General features: G+C 51.7%; 5 protein-coding genes across 5 annotated transcripts; 3 read left to right on the forward strand and 2 right to left on the reverse strand.

The window, feature by feature from the left end:
- Positions 1 to 10: 10 nt before the first annotated feature.
- On the reverse strand, positions 11 to 3,061 carry N7458_002159 (TAPT1 family protein; the record flags this gene model as incomplete). Its single annotated transcript, XM_056905542.1, has 1 exon — positions 11 to 3,061. One exon carries the CDS (start codon positions 3,059 to 3,061, stop codon positions 11 to 13), a length of 3,051 nt encoding a protein of 1,016 aa, XP_056769649.1.
- Positions 3,062 to 3,870: 809 nt separating this feature from the next.
- Positions 3,871 to 5,981, reverse strand: N7458_002160 (uncharacterized protein; the record flags this gene model as incomplete). Its single annotated transcript, XM_056905543.1, has 2 exons — positions 3,871 to 5,856; positions 5,919 to 5,981. The coding sequence occupies 2 exons, from the start codon at positions 5,979 to 5,981 to the stop codon at positions 3,871 to 3,873; spliced, it is 2,049 nt and encodes a 682-aa protein (XP_056769650.1).
- A 2,349-nt stretch (positions 5,982 to 8,330) lies between these two features.
- On the forward strand, positions 8,331 to 9,654 carry N7458_002161 (NADH:flavin oxidoreductase/NADH oxidase; the record flags this gene model as incomplete). Its single annotated transcript, XM_056905544.1, has 2 exons — positions 8,331 to 8,501; positions 8,569 to 9,654. 2 exons carry the CDS (start codon positions 8,331 to 8,333, stop codon positions 9,652 to 9,654), a joined length of 1,257 nt encoding a protein of 418 aa, XP_056769651.1.
- Positions 9,655 to 10,125: 471 nt separating this feature from the next.
- N7458_002162 (Short-chain dehydrogenase/reductase SDR) lies at positions 10,126 to 11,224 on the forward strand (the record flags this gene model as incomplete). The annotated part of the gene is made up of 2 exons (XM_056905545.1): positions 10,126 to 10,477; positions 10,551 to 11,224. 2 exons carry the CDS (start codon positions 10,126 to 10,128, stop codon positions 11,222 to 11,224), a joined length of 1,026 nt encoding a protein of 341 aa, XP_056769652.1.
- Positions 11,225 to 12,196: 972 nt separating this feature from the next.
- On the forward strand, positions 12,197 to 13,946 carry N7458_002163 (cytochrome P450; the record flags this gene model as incomplete). The annotated part of the gene is made up of 3 exons (XM_056905546.1): positions 12,197 to 12,400; positions 12,453 to 12,725; positions 12,786 to 13,946. The coding sequence occupies 3 exons, from the start codon at positions 12,197 to 12,199 to the stop codon at positions 13,944 to 13,946; spliced, it is 1,638 nt and encodes a 545-aa protein (XP_056769653.1).
- Positions 13,947 to 13,959: the final 13 nt, after the last annotated feature.

Genomic DNA, 13,959 nt, shown 5'->3' on the forward strand with positions numbered 1-13,959 from the left:
CCCAAGAAGATCACCAAATCTTCTTCGCCACCATCTCATACCGCTTAACGTGATCTATCTTCAAATCTTTATCCTTGTTCTTGTCCTTATCCTCCTTCTCTTTCACGCGCCGTAGACCCTCGGGATCATCACCATAGATCCACCGACGCTTCTCATCGCCAACTTCGACCATACCCCAGCCACCGGCACGCCGACTTCCTTCAACGTTGAACTCGTCCTTACGAGCCGTACTCTCATTGATGGGCGGGTGTGAGGATGAGGTTTTTCGCGACTCGCCTTCCAGACTTCTCATTTTCTTGTAGCGGGAGCGCGCAAAGGCAAGCAAGCTCATTCCCAGGAGCAGTTTGAGGATCAACAGAACAATGTATCCCGTCAATAGCAGGATGACCGTGAAGATCTGGACGGACTGCGCGGGTGAAGGCATAGCGTTATCCACCAGGGTACTGAAAAAAGCGCTGACATGGGCAACGGACACGGGAATAATATTATGCAGAGTCAAAGGCGGCGTGGACGGGAGTGGTGCGGGTGCATAATGGCTATGAATCGATGACAAGGATGTCGACTTCAGTGCTGTTGAGGACGGGTGTTGAGGGAGCAAGGAGGCCAGGAACATCTGGTATGTCTGCACCGACACGCGAATGAAAAGGCAAGACAGTGGGATAACAGGCAGTCCAAGCCGACGAGTCAGGTTCTGGTCGCCAAAGGCGTTGGTGTAGTAATCCTTGGCAAGAACATCGAGATAGCGACCATACAAGGCGGGACGATAGTTGTTGAACTTGTTGATATACGCATGTTTCAGCCAGTCGACGAGCATCTCGGATCCCAAAACAACCAAGAACGGGCCCAGCACCTGACCCAGCGTCGGGAGGAAGGAGTTGACACTGCTGACAGAAGACAGGATTGAAGATGGGAAGAAGGTAAAAGATTGAGGCAGGATCGATGATGCGGTTCGAGGAGGAGTGGACAAAGGTGTACTGTTGGTGCTGGTAGAAGCTTGGCTAGAGAAGCCCGAGCCCAGCCCAAGATCACCGATGAAGTTGAATGCGCCTGTCTCCACAATGTTGCGAGATGCAATGATAGTGAGCATGAGCCACAGTTGAAACCTTTCGACGACATCCGCACATGTGAGCTGGAACAGGTTTTCTTTCTCGAACTTGCGGAAGACAGTGGACTTGATTTCGACGAACTGGTTCGACAGAAGAAGTGTCATGAGTGCGTTTGAATACGAGTTGACAGCCACGTTCAGAGTCATCACCTGGGAGAAAAGAGATGTAGCATGCGCCACAGTGTAGACAAGAGCCGCCAAAAACAACCCGAATGGGCGCAAAATCTTGCTCCGTCCATCAGGACGACGCTCAAGAGCTTCTCGTGAAAAAAGACACTCAAGAACATCTTGTCCAATGGCAGCCAAGAGACGATCCAGTACTTCAAGCACGTTGTAAATGACATACAACTTGATAGCCGCCTGTCCACGGATCCAGTGATACATGCGGCTGGCGTCAAAGTACATCAAGGCACAACAGGTCGCCACCATGAGCAAGCCTGTCAGAATGTCTGCCTTGTCATCTGGAAGTAGGGTTGATGGTATCGACTTCTTCCTCCGGTGGTGTCTGCGAGATTCTGAGGCACGATGTCTTCTCTTCGAAGGCTCGGGTTCCCGAAGCCGGGATTCTCGATCCATAGATGCAGTCACATCTTGCCCCGTGGAAGACCCGTTGGGCACGCGAGATGTCACGTCGGATTCAGTTTCGTGTCTCTCGCCATGATAGTTCCTTCTCTGCCATACTCGCCCTATACCATTGACCACGAAGTTCCAGATAAACCAAAACTCAGCATTCAAGTTCTTCGCCCAAGATTCGAAGAGAATGTAAACGGCCTTTATGAAGCGTAAGGGAAGAATGGTGAAGGAGTAGAGCCATGAGTCAAGGCATGCAAGGGTTCCAAAACATAGCACTTGTTCCAGTGCGCCTGGAAGAATCAGGAAATTCATCAATCTTTCAATCTTCGCGCTGGATGATTCATACGGAAAGTCATTGGTTGCTGGTCGGTAGATATACAGCGGCGATGGACCGCCAGATGCAAGCTCAAGCTGGAGATAGGTCGGTATCGAGACTGGAGGAATGGGAATTGAAGCCGGCATTGGGGATGGTATAGCAGCTTCAATAATCTGAGGAGACGCTGCGAGGTGGCTCTTAAGATCACGATCGGGGGCATTTCGATCTTGCTTCGAACGTGAAGCCCATGTCTGCGCTAATCGATCATTGTTTGGCAGTGGTACTGAGTTCCGAGAGATTCCGGGTGTCGAAAATGTTCGGTTCGTATAAGGTCGATTCCGTACGGAGCCATTCTGGCTAGGTCTTGGGAGCATCGGGCTTGCGGGCAAAGACGATTCTTCAATAGCCGAGCTTCTTGAATGGCGTGCTTTCAAAGCATCCTCCAGAGGAGGTGCCTCGCTGAGAGATTGCAGAATAGAATCTCGAATTTCTGGACGAAGCGTTCCATTCGAATGAGAATGGTCTGAGTCCACTCTTTGCCCAGCATTCGTATCTGGGGTTGCTGTGCGGTAGGGAATCGACTCGGGGGAGGACGTAAGCTCCTGGATTTTGTCGGGAGACAACTTTAAGATCTTCTCTTTGTCGTCGGACGGTCTTCGTGATGCATCTTCAGCAAGCTCAGCCAGAGCGGCTTTCACTTTGGAGCCCTCCAACACATGTGCTTGTCCATTCTTCTCAGCATCATCTGGCGATAAATGAACAACGATACCAAGACCCTCGCCATTTGATCCAGCGTGCTGCCCATTTTTGTGACCTCCATTTTTCACCGGTTCCTCCAACCCATCGCCATTCAAACTGTCCTCTCCAGCGTCGCTTGTTCGATCTTGTGGGACGGTGGGACTCTGGCTAGCGTCTGTCTCAGAGGGCGTCAAAATGCCAGACCCATCGTGTTCGTCTTGGTCAAAGTTCTGCGATGCACCAGCTTGACCGTTCTCCATCTTCCCATGCCCGTTAAGCTTCAGCTCCTGGCTCGGAGTAGCTCCGCTAAGCTCCGTCGAAGGGCTCATATTCGCAGCTTCTCGAAAGACTGAAGTATCCCAAAACAAGCCTTCTGAGTTTTCTGAGTACTCAGGTCCTCGTTACTACTCCCGTGCGAAGAGTAGCTATCGTTCGCATTCTTCAGATTTGACTCCGGAGTTAAGGGCCGAGGAGGGTGGCCACGCTATGGTGCTAGGCGAAGGAGCGGTGAAGGGGGTGCTGGTAATTTCAAGGTGGACCTAGAAATCAATGAGAAATATTCGCGCTAAGCCAAGTGCACATTTTTAGCCAGAGGGAGGGTTTGGAATCCGGGGCATGGCGATCATGCAACTGGTGAAGATGAGCTGCAGCCGGAGAAGATAAGGGAGATTATCTGGCAAGTCGGAGCACCAACCGTTGTTTTGGCCTGAGGCAGAGGTGTTTATCATCACATGATGCGATACGGTTGGTATCTGGTTGCATGGAAAGGAATATGCTCCAGTCAACCATTCTCCAATTATACTACGTCCAATACAATATATAAGAATCAGTGTTACGGCGCAAAGACTTCAATCTCGGGGACTTCAATCCAGCTACAATTCAAATTTTTCGAAATGTTCAATGCATCTAATCCAAAGAAATCAACTCTAGCATGGACGGCCAGAGTAAACAAAACGGGGGTATGTACAACGTTTCAGTTTCAATTCAAGAGATCTGATCGCTGTTCGCTGTTCATGAGGAGGTATTAACGACCTGAGCTTAACTTGAAACATCGGGTCATTAATGTTGCAGAAAAAGCCAGCTATTCTGCAATCAGTCGTAAAGAAGGTTGGAAGCCACTCCTCGGAGAAGTAGAGCCTCAGTATTGATTTGTATTCGCACGGTTGAAACCGTATCCCGCAGGACCAGGGCGGTTCACCGCTGAGGGAGACGTGGTATTGGCGCGTGCGAAGGGTTGATACCCAGATGGACCGGGAGGTCTTTGCATGCGAGGTTGCGGTGTTTGGGAGGGCATTGGAGGGTTATTGCCATTGGGGCTGAATGCCGTGTACCCGGATTGAGAGTCAGACGGGGTATCGGGACTGAAAGGCGTGTAATTTCGCTGTGGGCCTGACGTCTGGCTGTCGGATTGAGGTCCAGGTGTGCTGCGATAGCTCCCTGGTGTCATTGACCGACCGGGTGGAGGATGGGCCGTGGCACCTGTGCTGGCAGGCGTCATCGATCGACCAGGTGGAGGACGAGAGGTTGCGCTTGTGTTCGCTGGCATATATGATCTAGCTTGGTATCCGTCCTGAGACGCATAGTCTGGTTGCGGGCGAGAGGGTGCCCTCTGGTTGTAAGGAGTTCCAGCGTCCAGGTCATCATATCCGTCATCATCTGGCGGGGCACCATAGTAACCTGCAGGTGGTCCATAAGGATCATAAGAAGCGGGCTGGGCAGCTGGTGTATGTGATCGGTCGAAGTAGTCGTCCGTAACGGCTGTGCCAGGTGTGTTCGACCGAGCATACGGATCAACAGCAGGGGTGAATGGGCGGTATGGGTGAGCGCCTGATTCAGTCAGGTTGCGCACTCCGGGTCCCGGGCTATTTCGGCCAACATCGTTGGCGAACGGCGGCGGCCCAGGTGTACGTCGCGACTGAGCCGTGTTTGTCCTTGAAGGGGGCATATTTGGAGGCAGAGGTGGAACACGAGGCAGCGGCATGTTCTGGCGATCCAGTGGACTGTATCCCATTACAGCCGCATTCCCAGTCAATGATGCCGACTCGGACATAGATGACTGGGTCATTGTTCGAGTAAGTGGCGGCTTGCTGTCAAAGTCAAGGCTTGGTAGACTTGGGACTTTCTCGGTTGCAGTAGAGTTTGACCGCGTGTAAGGGGGCAATGTAGTTTGCGTAGTACTACGCGATAGAGTCGTCACAGCCGGTGTCTTGTCCGCCTCGACACTTGGCAGGGAGGGCAAGGTCGGTTTGATATCCCCACCAGCCAAACTTGGCTGAGTTGGTGCGCGATCTTGTAACGTGAAGCCAGTGGCCAAAGCCTTGTCGACCTTCTTCCGAACGATGCGGGTCAACCGGGTGCTAATCTTGCGACGACAGTAGGCCTTGAGTGACCCATCCGTGGAAGGAATATGATGGAACAAGAAAATCAAGTAAAGAACGACAGCCGATGCCAATTTCAAAACTGACAAGACCCAGATCACCAAGGTGAACAGCATACCGAACAGAACCACGGCTTGAAGGTTGTTTTCCTCCGCAAGAATCTTCACATTGTTGAAGAATTGCAGGGCTTCCGAGGTTCCATTATCTTTTGGTGCATTTTTGCCGCCAGGAAGTAGATCGGCCTGCACGACGGACCACAGCGTGATAGCATTGAGGACCTGGCGTGGCCCATCGGCGAAGACAGTGTTCATCCAGAATTGGAAGGAGAAGTAGGCGTAAAGCGCAACATACTCTGCTCCTTTTTTACTTTTAGTCAATTCGGCGAAGACGAGGAAACGTTTCCATCCACGACCTTGCTTGGTGAACACTCGGAAACACTGGACACGAACCGCAAGGGGGTCCAGGTAGCTCCGGGTGATGCTGCCAGAGCGCATCGCACGGATGGCAAGCATCCATCGGTAGATCAGGAGAGCGAAAGACACAAGAATACAGACAGCGAAGATCCAACGAGAGATTCTGAAGGGAATAGCGGGTTCGACGCGGCCGCTCCAGTGAGAGAAGGCAAGCAGATTAACAGCAGTGAATGTATCGACGCCATAAACGGCAATCGAAACAAGTAGGAACACCCAGAGGAAGAAGTAGGAGAAGGGTGTCCAGCAGGAGTCGGACTTGAAATCATCGAGGTTCTACAAAGCGATAATTAGTATGAATAGCCACTGTCGCTCCCTTTATCAAACTGTATACGCACCACGTAGTCCCACCTCTCCTCCATCGAGACTGCGCCCTTTTCACGATCACCACCGCAGCCCATTATGACGGTAATCCCGGACCTGCCAGGTAGCGACGGCGAGCGATTGAACGATTGTACGGATTGTACGGATTGTACGGATTGTGCGACGAGTAATAGACTTCCACGGGCCAGCCGGGTGAAGTCACGATCAGGGTTGACGAGTCAGGTGTAGAGTCAAAAAGAGGCACACGGCGACACAGCAGTTGTAAAGAGAGACCGGAGTGGGAGAATGTCTTAATCGCGTGACTGGCGCATAACTCTGAGAGGCTCAGGTAGGAGGCTGGCAAGAGTTCAAGGGGCCAGATGTAAGGTACCAGGTACCTCGTACACAGGCACCGGCGCAGGCCACGACGAGGGAATACAAGGCAGCGATCGTGTTTCAGACTGGCATCCAGCGAGATTCTACACGCCAGAGCATACACGAATGCGCAAGCAGATCGTGGGTATCAATCGCAATGCCAAGCGCGCGAGGTTGATCTTTTTGTTGTCTGAGCGCCAAGAAAGGGGGTGGATTGGATGAGCCCCGACGATCGGATTGCGGAGAAAAGAATGCGACGTGCGTAAGGGAGGTTGGACTGTGGGAGTTGAATGAGTGGAAGGCAAAATTGAAAGCCAGTAAGTAAAGACTGAACAATGGATCAAGAGAATAATGAATGGCGAGGGCAGAAGGCGACCTTGACAAGGTTGAAAGGGGAGAAGGGGAAAAGGGAAAGATGAAACGTGAGAGAGCCACGCAGGAGTTCGGCGAGTGGAGAGGGCCAACGCGGGAACACCACCACGACCTCTGTTAGGGCTGAAGCGCCCTGTTGGTTGCCTTTGTCCCTGTCAAAAGTACATACTCTCTTTGATGATCGGTACGGACATCCTACACTTCTATTCTGGTCCTGAAACAGCTGCCTCCTGCAGATGCTGGCGCCTATTGCATTGTTTGTATCGTCAGGCTTCCATTTCCACCGTCCTTCGTTTGTATACTTTCTCCCTGGGACCCAGCGTCAGGCCTCACACTTTCTCCACCGTCCCACTTTTTCCAGCTGTGAAACAAATCATACGGGGAATCCCCTCGGGGCTCTTTAACCGACAGCCAGTCAGTGCGTCAGATTGTGGTTTCGCGTCCCCGGTCTTTAGCGCCGAAGAGGGCGCTTCCATTCTGCGATGCCTGTCAGCAGTAGAGCAGCCGTCTTGGACTCTCTACTACAGATTTAGAACGGGCTACGGAGTATATTTCCTGGCCGCCCCCTAATCTGCAGTCGCAATCATGGATTTCTTTCAAAAATTTCTGTACATAGGTCGTCTCCCTAGTGTTCTATTTAGTGTGGCCAGCGACAGCAGCCGCTGCATACATGACAGATTCCACCAAGTAACTACATCAAACTCATCTCGTCAGCCATACATTGAAAGGCAAGTTGAGGGTTAATGCTTGGGCTATCTAGAAAGACAGGTCAAAAGACACCCAGAAAGATCTTTCAAGAAACATAATGTTGAAGCTTATGAAGATGGCGTTTTTTCGTAGTCTCTAGTCTCTAGTCTCAGACGTTTAAACTGCCACTGTACTGATGTGGTCAATCTAATGATGTCCAATACTCAGGATTGACATGGGCAGGTCATGTTGACCTTCGCAGAAGTACACATCCATGGACAAAGCGTCCGGTCGCGAGGTGGGGGTTCGCACGCACATTAGGTATCGGGTCGCGTACACCCAATAAAAGACCTGAGTTCAATTATGGGTGATAAGACCATCACACTCTCAATTAAGATATGGTGATCCAAAAGAAAAATAAGATTGCAAGCCTGTAGCCATTCATCATCAATGGAGTGATCTTTTCTCGGGGTTCCCTCCATCCATAAGGAACCGACCGCAGCAAGCTGGCCCAGCAAGTAACCAGTAAAAGTGGATAGCTCGCATTTAGGCTTGACTGTTTCTCCCCGCAGACATCCTTTGCAACCGAGAATCAACCTCGGATGAAAATTGACACAGCTGACGAGCATGTTAGGAATGTCTCTCCGATGGACTCGATAGCAGGGTCGCTATTGGCCCGTTCCGACCGTCAGTGATGACGTCGAGTGGCAGTGGCAATCTGCGATCCGGAGAACGAGAGGGTATGCTGGAGCTGCATTTATAATACGGTGGAGTTGCACCACTGTCGCCGGGAGGTTATAAAGGTGGTCGAAGGTTCCTGCAGCTTGCACCTAAGTCTTAGCAAGAGCATTGAACAGCTGTGTGCCAAATATTTTACGAGCAGCGTGCCAATTGCTTGTTTCCACCGTCAGCCGACTGTCTACTGGAAGCGACCAAATTCAACATCCTAATCATACCTTCTCCTTCTTGCAATCCAGACTTTCTCGATTTTCAATCGACTTGCTACCGCAGTCATGGCCCCTCCTGACATCGTGAACAAAGCCGCTGAGGGTATCTCCTACTATACTCCTGCGCAGGAGCCTCCCGCGGGGTCCGCCGCCAACCCGCAGTCTGACGGATCACAGCCTCCCAAGCTCTTCCACCCTTTCACAGTGCGAGGCGTGACATTCCACAATCGCATCGGCGTAAGTTTTCCTTTGACTGGTACTCTTTGAAAGAAGTCCTAATCTAACAAACCTCTACACTGCATAGCTTTCTCCACTCTGTCAATACAGCGCAGATGACGGACACATGACAGACTGGCATATGGCCCATTTGGGCGGCATCGCCCAGCGCGGGCCTGGTTTCCTCATGGTGGAAGCGACGGCAGTGCAGCCCGAAGGTCGCATCACCCCACAGGACCATGGGCTCTGGAAGGACTCGCAGATCGAACCCCTCCGCCGGGTCGTCGAGTTCGTCCACAGCCAAAACCAGATCATCGGCGTCCAAATGGCCCACGCCGGCCGCAAGGCCAGCACCGTCGCGCCATGGCTTAGCATGGCCGATATGGCCACTGAGAAAGTTGGCGGATGGCCCGATAACGTCAAGGGACCCACAAACACCCCATTCCACGACAAGTTCCCCAAACCCAAGGCGATGACTACAGCCGATATTGGGCAATTCAAGAAAGACTGGGTGTCGGCTGTGAAGCGCGCCGTCAAGGCTGGTGTGGACTTTGTGGAGATTCACAATGCCCATGGGTATCTACTGATGAGCTTCTTGTCCCCGGCGACGAACGACCGTACCGATGAATACGGTGGTAGCTTCGAGAACCGGATCCGATTGTCGCTGGAAATTGCCCAATTGACCCGCGACAATGTGCCCAAGGATATGCCTGTCTTCCTGCGTGTCTCGGCTACCGACTGGCTGGAGGAAGTCATGCCCAACCAGCCTAGCTGGCGCGTCGAAGACACCGTCCGCTTTGCAAAGGCTCTCGCCGAGAGCGGCAATGTCGATGTCCTGGATATCAGCAGTGGAGGTAACCACCAGAAGCAGCATATCCATGCCAAGGCCGGGTTCCAGGCGGGATTCGCGATTGAGGTTAAGAAAGCAGTTGGAGATCAGCTGAAGGTTGGCACGGTCGGCATGATCAACGACGGCTATCTGGCCAATTGTCTGTTGGAGAACAACAATCTGGACTTTGTGCTGGTCGGGCGTGGTTTCCAGAAGAATCCTGGTCTTGTGTGGACGTGGGCAGAGGAGCTGGACGTGGAGATTTCCATGGCGAACCAGATTCGCTGGGGCTTTAGTAGTCGCGGTGGTGGTGTGTACCTCAAGAAGCGACAGGAAAAGATGTAGAGAGGCATGGCCGTGACGTCACATCAGAGCCTCAAGATTAGTTTAGATCTTAGAAAATACGAGGAACGAGTGAATAGCGGAAAGCATATGCTGATTGCCATCAACCTTAAAGAGTTCTTTGAAAGCAGCCACAAGAGACACCCTTTTTAGCTTCAATTACTATATTCAACCTCCACTTGGTAGAGGATCATAGGACAATGAAACTTCTTCTCTGACAAGGCACTGTGAATAGTTTGGGCCAAGACGGTGCTCAGTCGGGTCGGGGCATCTATCCAACCGAAATACGAGAGGCGACTGGCGTCCTCGGGATTCGAGTCCACTGTCACTCCGCCCGAGAAGTCTATCCACTTCTCCATTACCGCTGAATACGGAAGTCATGCTGGAATGTAGTTCGAAAGAATGCCAGAATATAAATATGCCGACATCTGTCGAAATTCTCAATGTCCATCTTGTTAACACAGCCAACTCAAAATGGTCACCTTAACCGACGTCCAATCTTCCAATGCACAAATCGCTACAGCCCTCCCACCGGGTTTAGTCGCAGTCTTCGTGGGCGCAACAAATGGTATCGGCGAAACTTCGTTAAGAGAATTCGCACGCTATGCGCGCCAGCCCCGGGTTTACTTTGTCGGCCGCTCACAAGAAGCTGGCGATCGAATTGCCGCTGAATGTCGCGCGCTGAACCCGGAGGGCGAATTCATCTTCATCAAGGCGGATGTGAGCCTTCTGAAATCTGTTGACGAGGTCTGTCGCGAGATCGCGAGTAAAGAGAGATGCATCAATCTGCTGTTTCTGACCTGTGGCTCGGCCCTTTCACACGTTGGTTCGTATCTACTTTCTCAAAGTCAATACATACCTGCACTTTCAATTTTAACACTTGCTCCATTTATATCCAGACACAAGTGAAGGCCTCCACATCTTCATGGCACTGGCATACTACGCCCGAACACGCTTCATCCTCAATCTCCTCCCTCTCCTCCGTCAAGCGCCCAGCCTGCGACGAGTGGTCACCGTCCTAGCCGCTGGCCACGAAGGCCCCATCGACGCCGACGACTTCCAAAGCCGAAATGTCCCTCTCCGTAACGTGCGAGGCCACAACGTCTCCATGACCGACCTGATGCTCGAGCACATGGCCACCCTGGCCCCAGAAGTAAGCTTCGTGCACGACTACCCAGGCCCCGTAAAATCAGGCTTTGGCCGAGAAACGAATAGCGTCTTGATGAAGGTTGCGATTACGATTTTCAAAATCGTCGGACCGTTGGTCTATGTCCCGATTCGGGAGTCTGGGGAACGGCATTTGTTCTTTGCGACTAGCGCAAGGTATCCACCGCGGTCGGGGGGAGTTGAGGCGGTTGGTGTGCCTGTGTCTGGAGAGGGGGCTGTGTCTGGGGGTACGAATGGGGAGTTGGGCAGTGGTGTTTATGCGGTTAATTGGGATGGAGAGAGTGCTAAGCCCAAGTCGCTGCAGGTACTGGCGACGATGCGGAATGAGGGCATGGTGGAGCAATTGTGGCAGCATACGATGGCGGAGTTTAAGCGGGTGACTGGGTCGGAGAGCTTGGCTAAATGAGGATGGATTGGTTGATGGGGTTTATGAGTTTACAGTACGTTCTTCTAGTCATGTCACAGTCATGTAGTAATATACCTCCTGTACGAATTTTGATTGCGATCTGAAATCTGTAGGAATTGCGACAGTATGTACGAGCTCCAGTACGATTATCCATCAATAGGTATTGTATCGAGTGACTTGCACGAGATTCTGGGGAAGATCGGACCGGAATTCGGGTCAATTCACACGAGTCATGTTGATCAATGGTCCAGCGAGCTCGTGAGTATACCCCTAATCCGGTAATATATTCGTCGTACATTCAAAACAACGCCGTGGAAACTCTTGTCTCCCGTGTTCCGTAGTCCGTTTCGAACTCCAGCATCGCAGTTGGCTGCAAACCAACCGACGGCTGGACCCGCATCGTCGAATCGGGTATGGGTTGCGACACCACCAACGCAACTTAGTCCCCCGATTATCGATGGGAATATTTAGGAACCTAGGATTCCCGTTTGTTACTTTTAAATATCGGTGCCTGCTCGTGAAGTCATAAACGAACGCGATATCAATAGACTAGGGGTCCCACTAGCTAGTGCACGTTAGTGTCCTCAACTTGCGAACGACCTTGCAACGTGTTCAGGTCTCAGATCGCGGTCGCCTGCTCCTGTCAGATTCTCGGATTCACCAGTGTCACCGTCCCCCCCCCCCCTCCAACTAGGGTGGCACATGCTTCGAGGCTGTAAAAAACAGGTGTTCTTCTACGACTTGCAATCGTGTTCAAGGCCTTCGTTGATTCACTCATACGAACAACACTTAATTGATAGTCGTTGAGTCCGAGATCATTGATAAAGCGACATTCAACAACACTAACAAGAGTGTCACTCTCCTGTGAGATTGAGACAAGAGGCGTCTGATTCATATCTGCCAACTTTGGCCCTGTCTTGACTTCGATCAACATCATCTGAAAGAAGCTCGGGGATCTCATGACCATTCGAAATGGGTATCATCAACGATAATCTCAATGTGCTCTATGTGGGCGTGGCTGCGGCCATGTACTTTCGGCCAGAGTACGCCCTCTTCGATTCACGAGCTGCCACGATGCTCCTATCATTTATCATCATCACCGCGTGGAAAATCCTCTATCAGCTAGTGCTATATCCCGCATTTTTAACCCCGATAAAACACATCCAGACACCAACGGTACATAAATCCATCCATTCCCGTGAACACTGCGATTCGCTAATAACCCCAGGGCCGAACCTGGTTGAGAGGTAATACCGAGACTATCTTTCTCGAGACTCCCTACAAGCGGATGCAAGAATGGGCGGCAAAGTTGCCAAATGATGGACTCATCCGGTACTATATTGTCGGAAATTTGGAACGAGTCGCCCTCACCAGCCCGAAAGCACTCAGCGAACTGCTGGTAACCAAAGTCTATGACTTTGAGAAACCCAAGACGGTGCGACAAAGTTTGCGTCGTATTGTGGGAGATGGAATCCTGCTTGCTGAGGGTGATGAACATAAGGTACGTCTCCTGAGTATACCCTGCCATATCGCGTTTACACTAACCGAATTTGTAACCCAGCTTCAACGCAAGAATCTGATGCCTGCGTTTGCATACCGCCATATCAAGGACCTGTATCCGATCTTCTGGTCCAAGAGTGTCGAAATGGTCAAGCTGATCCAGCAGGATATAGAGCAGCGACAAGCCTCCGGAGGCAAAGATAACACCATTACTGTCCGCAACTGGGCAAGTCGCGCCACGCTGGACATTATCGGAGTAGCAGGCATGGATCACGATTTCGACTCCCTGCGCGATCCCACCAATAAACTCAACCGTTCATACCAACAAATCTTCCAGTCACCCTCTATTGGTACTAAAATTCTGTTCATCATTGGAATGATGATGGGAGACATTGGGCTCCTTCAGAAGTTGCCAACCCAACGCAATAAACGTATTGACGAGGGTGGTGAAGTCATCCGCGACGTTGCCCGACAAATGATCCGACTGAAGAAGGAGAAGATGAAGGATTCCAACACGCAGACGGACGTCGATATTATCTCCGTTGCAATGCACAGTGGTGTCATGGATGAAGAGAATCTGGTCGATCAATTGATGACTTTCCTGGGTGCTGGTCATGAAACCACCGCTACAGCGATGCAATGGGCCGTCTACGCCCTCTGCAAGAATCCCGAGGTTCAAATCAAGCTGCGCGAGGAGATTCGCGCGAACCTTCCGTCGCTCTCATCCGAGGACTCTAGCACAATTGACGCTACGACGATCGACAATCTCCCCTATCTCCACGCCGTCTGCAACGAAATCCTTCGCTTCCACCCCTCCGTCCCAGGGACGATCCGCACAGCAGTCAAAGATACATCCCTCGTCGGCAAACCCATTCCCAAGGGCACGATCCTTGTCATCGCTCCCGAGGTCTTGAATCATTTAGAGGAGCTCTGGGGACCAGACGCGGACAAGTTCAACCCTGAGCGATTCATGGGTCCAGGTAAAGCGAACACGGGCGGTGCAACCAGTAACTACGCATTCCTGACTTTCCTTCACGGCCCACGCAGCTGTATTGGTCAGGGCTTTGCTAAGGCTGAGCTCGCCTGTCTGCTCGCTGCTACTGTTGGCAAATTCCATATGGAGTTGAAGTATCCAGATCGCGAGCTGGAACTTCGTGAGGGAGCTACTGTCTCGCCGAAGGATGGCGTTTTGGCTAAATTTACTCCGTTGGAGGGATGGTAGAGCAGCTTTGCTA

Source organism: Penicillium daleae, assembly GCF_028827525.1.
Source record: "Penicillium daleae strain IBT 16125 chromosome Unknown utg000002l_segment0_segment0, whole genome shotgun sequence".
NCBI classification, from domain to species: Eukaryota; Fungi; Ascomycota; class Eurotiomycetes; order Eurotiales; family Aspergillaceae; genus Penicillium; species Penicillium daleae.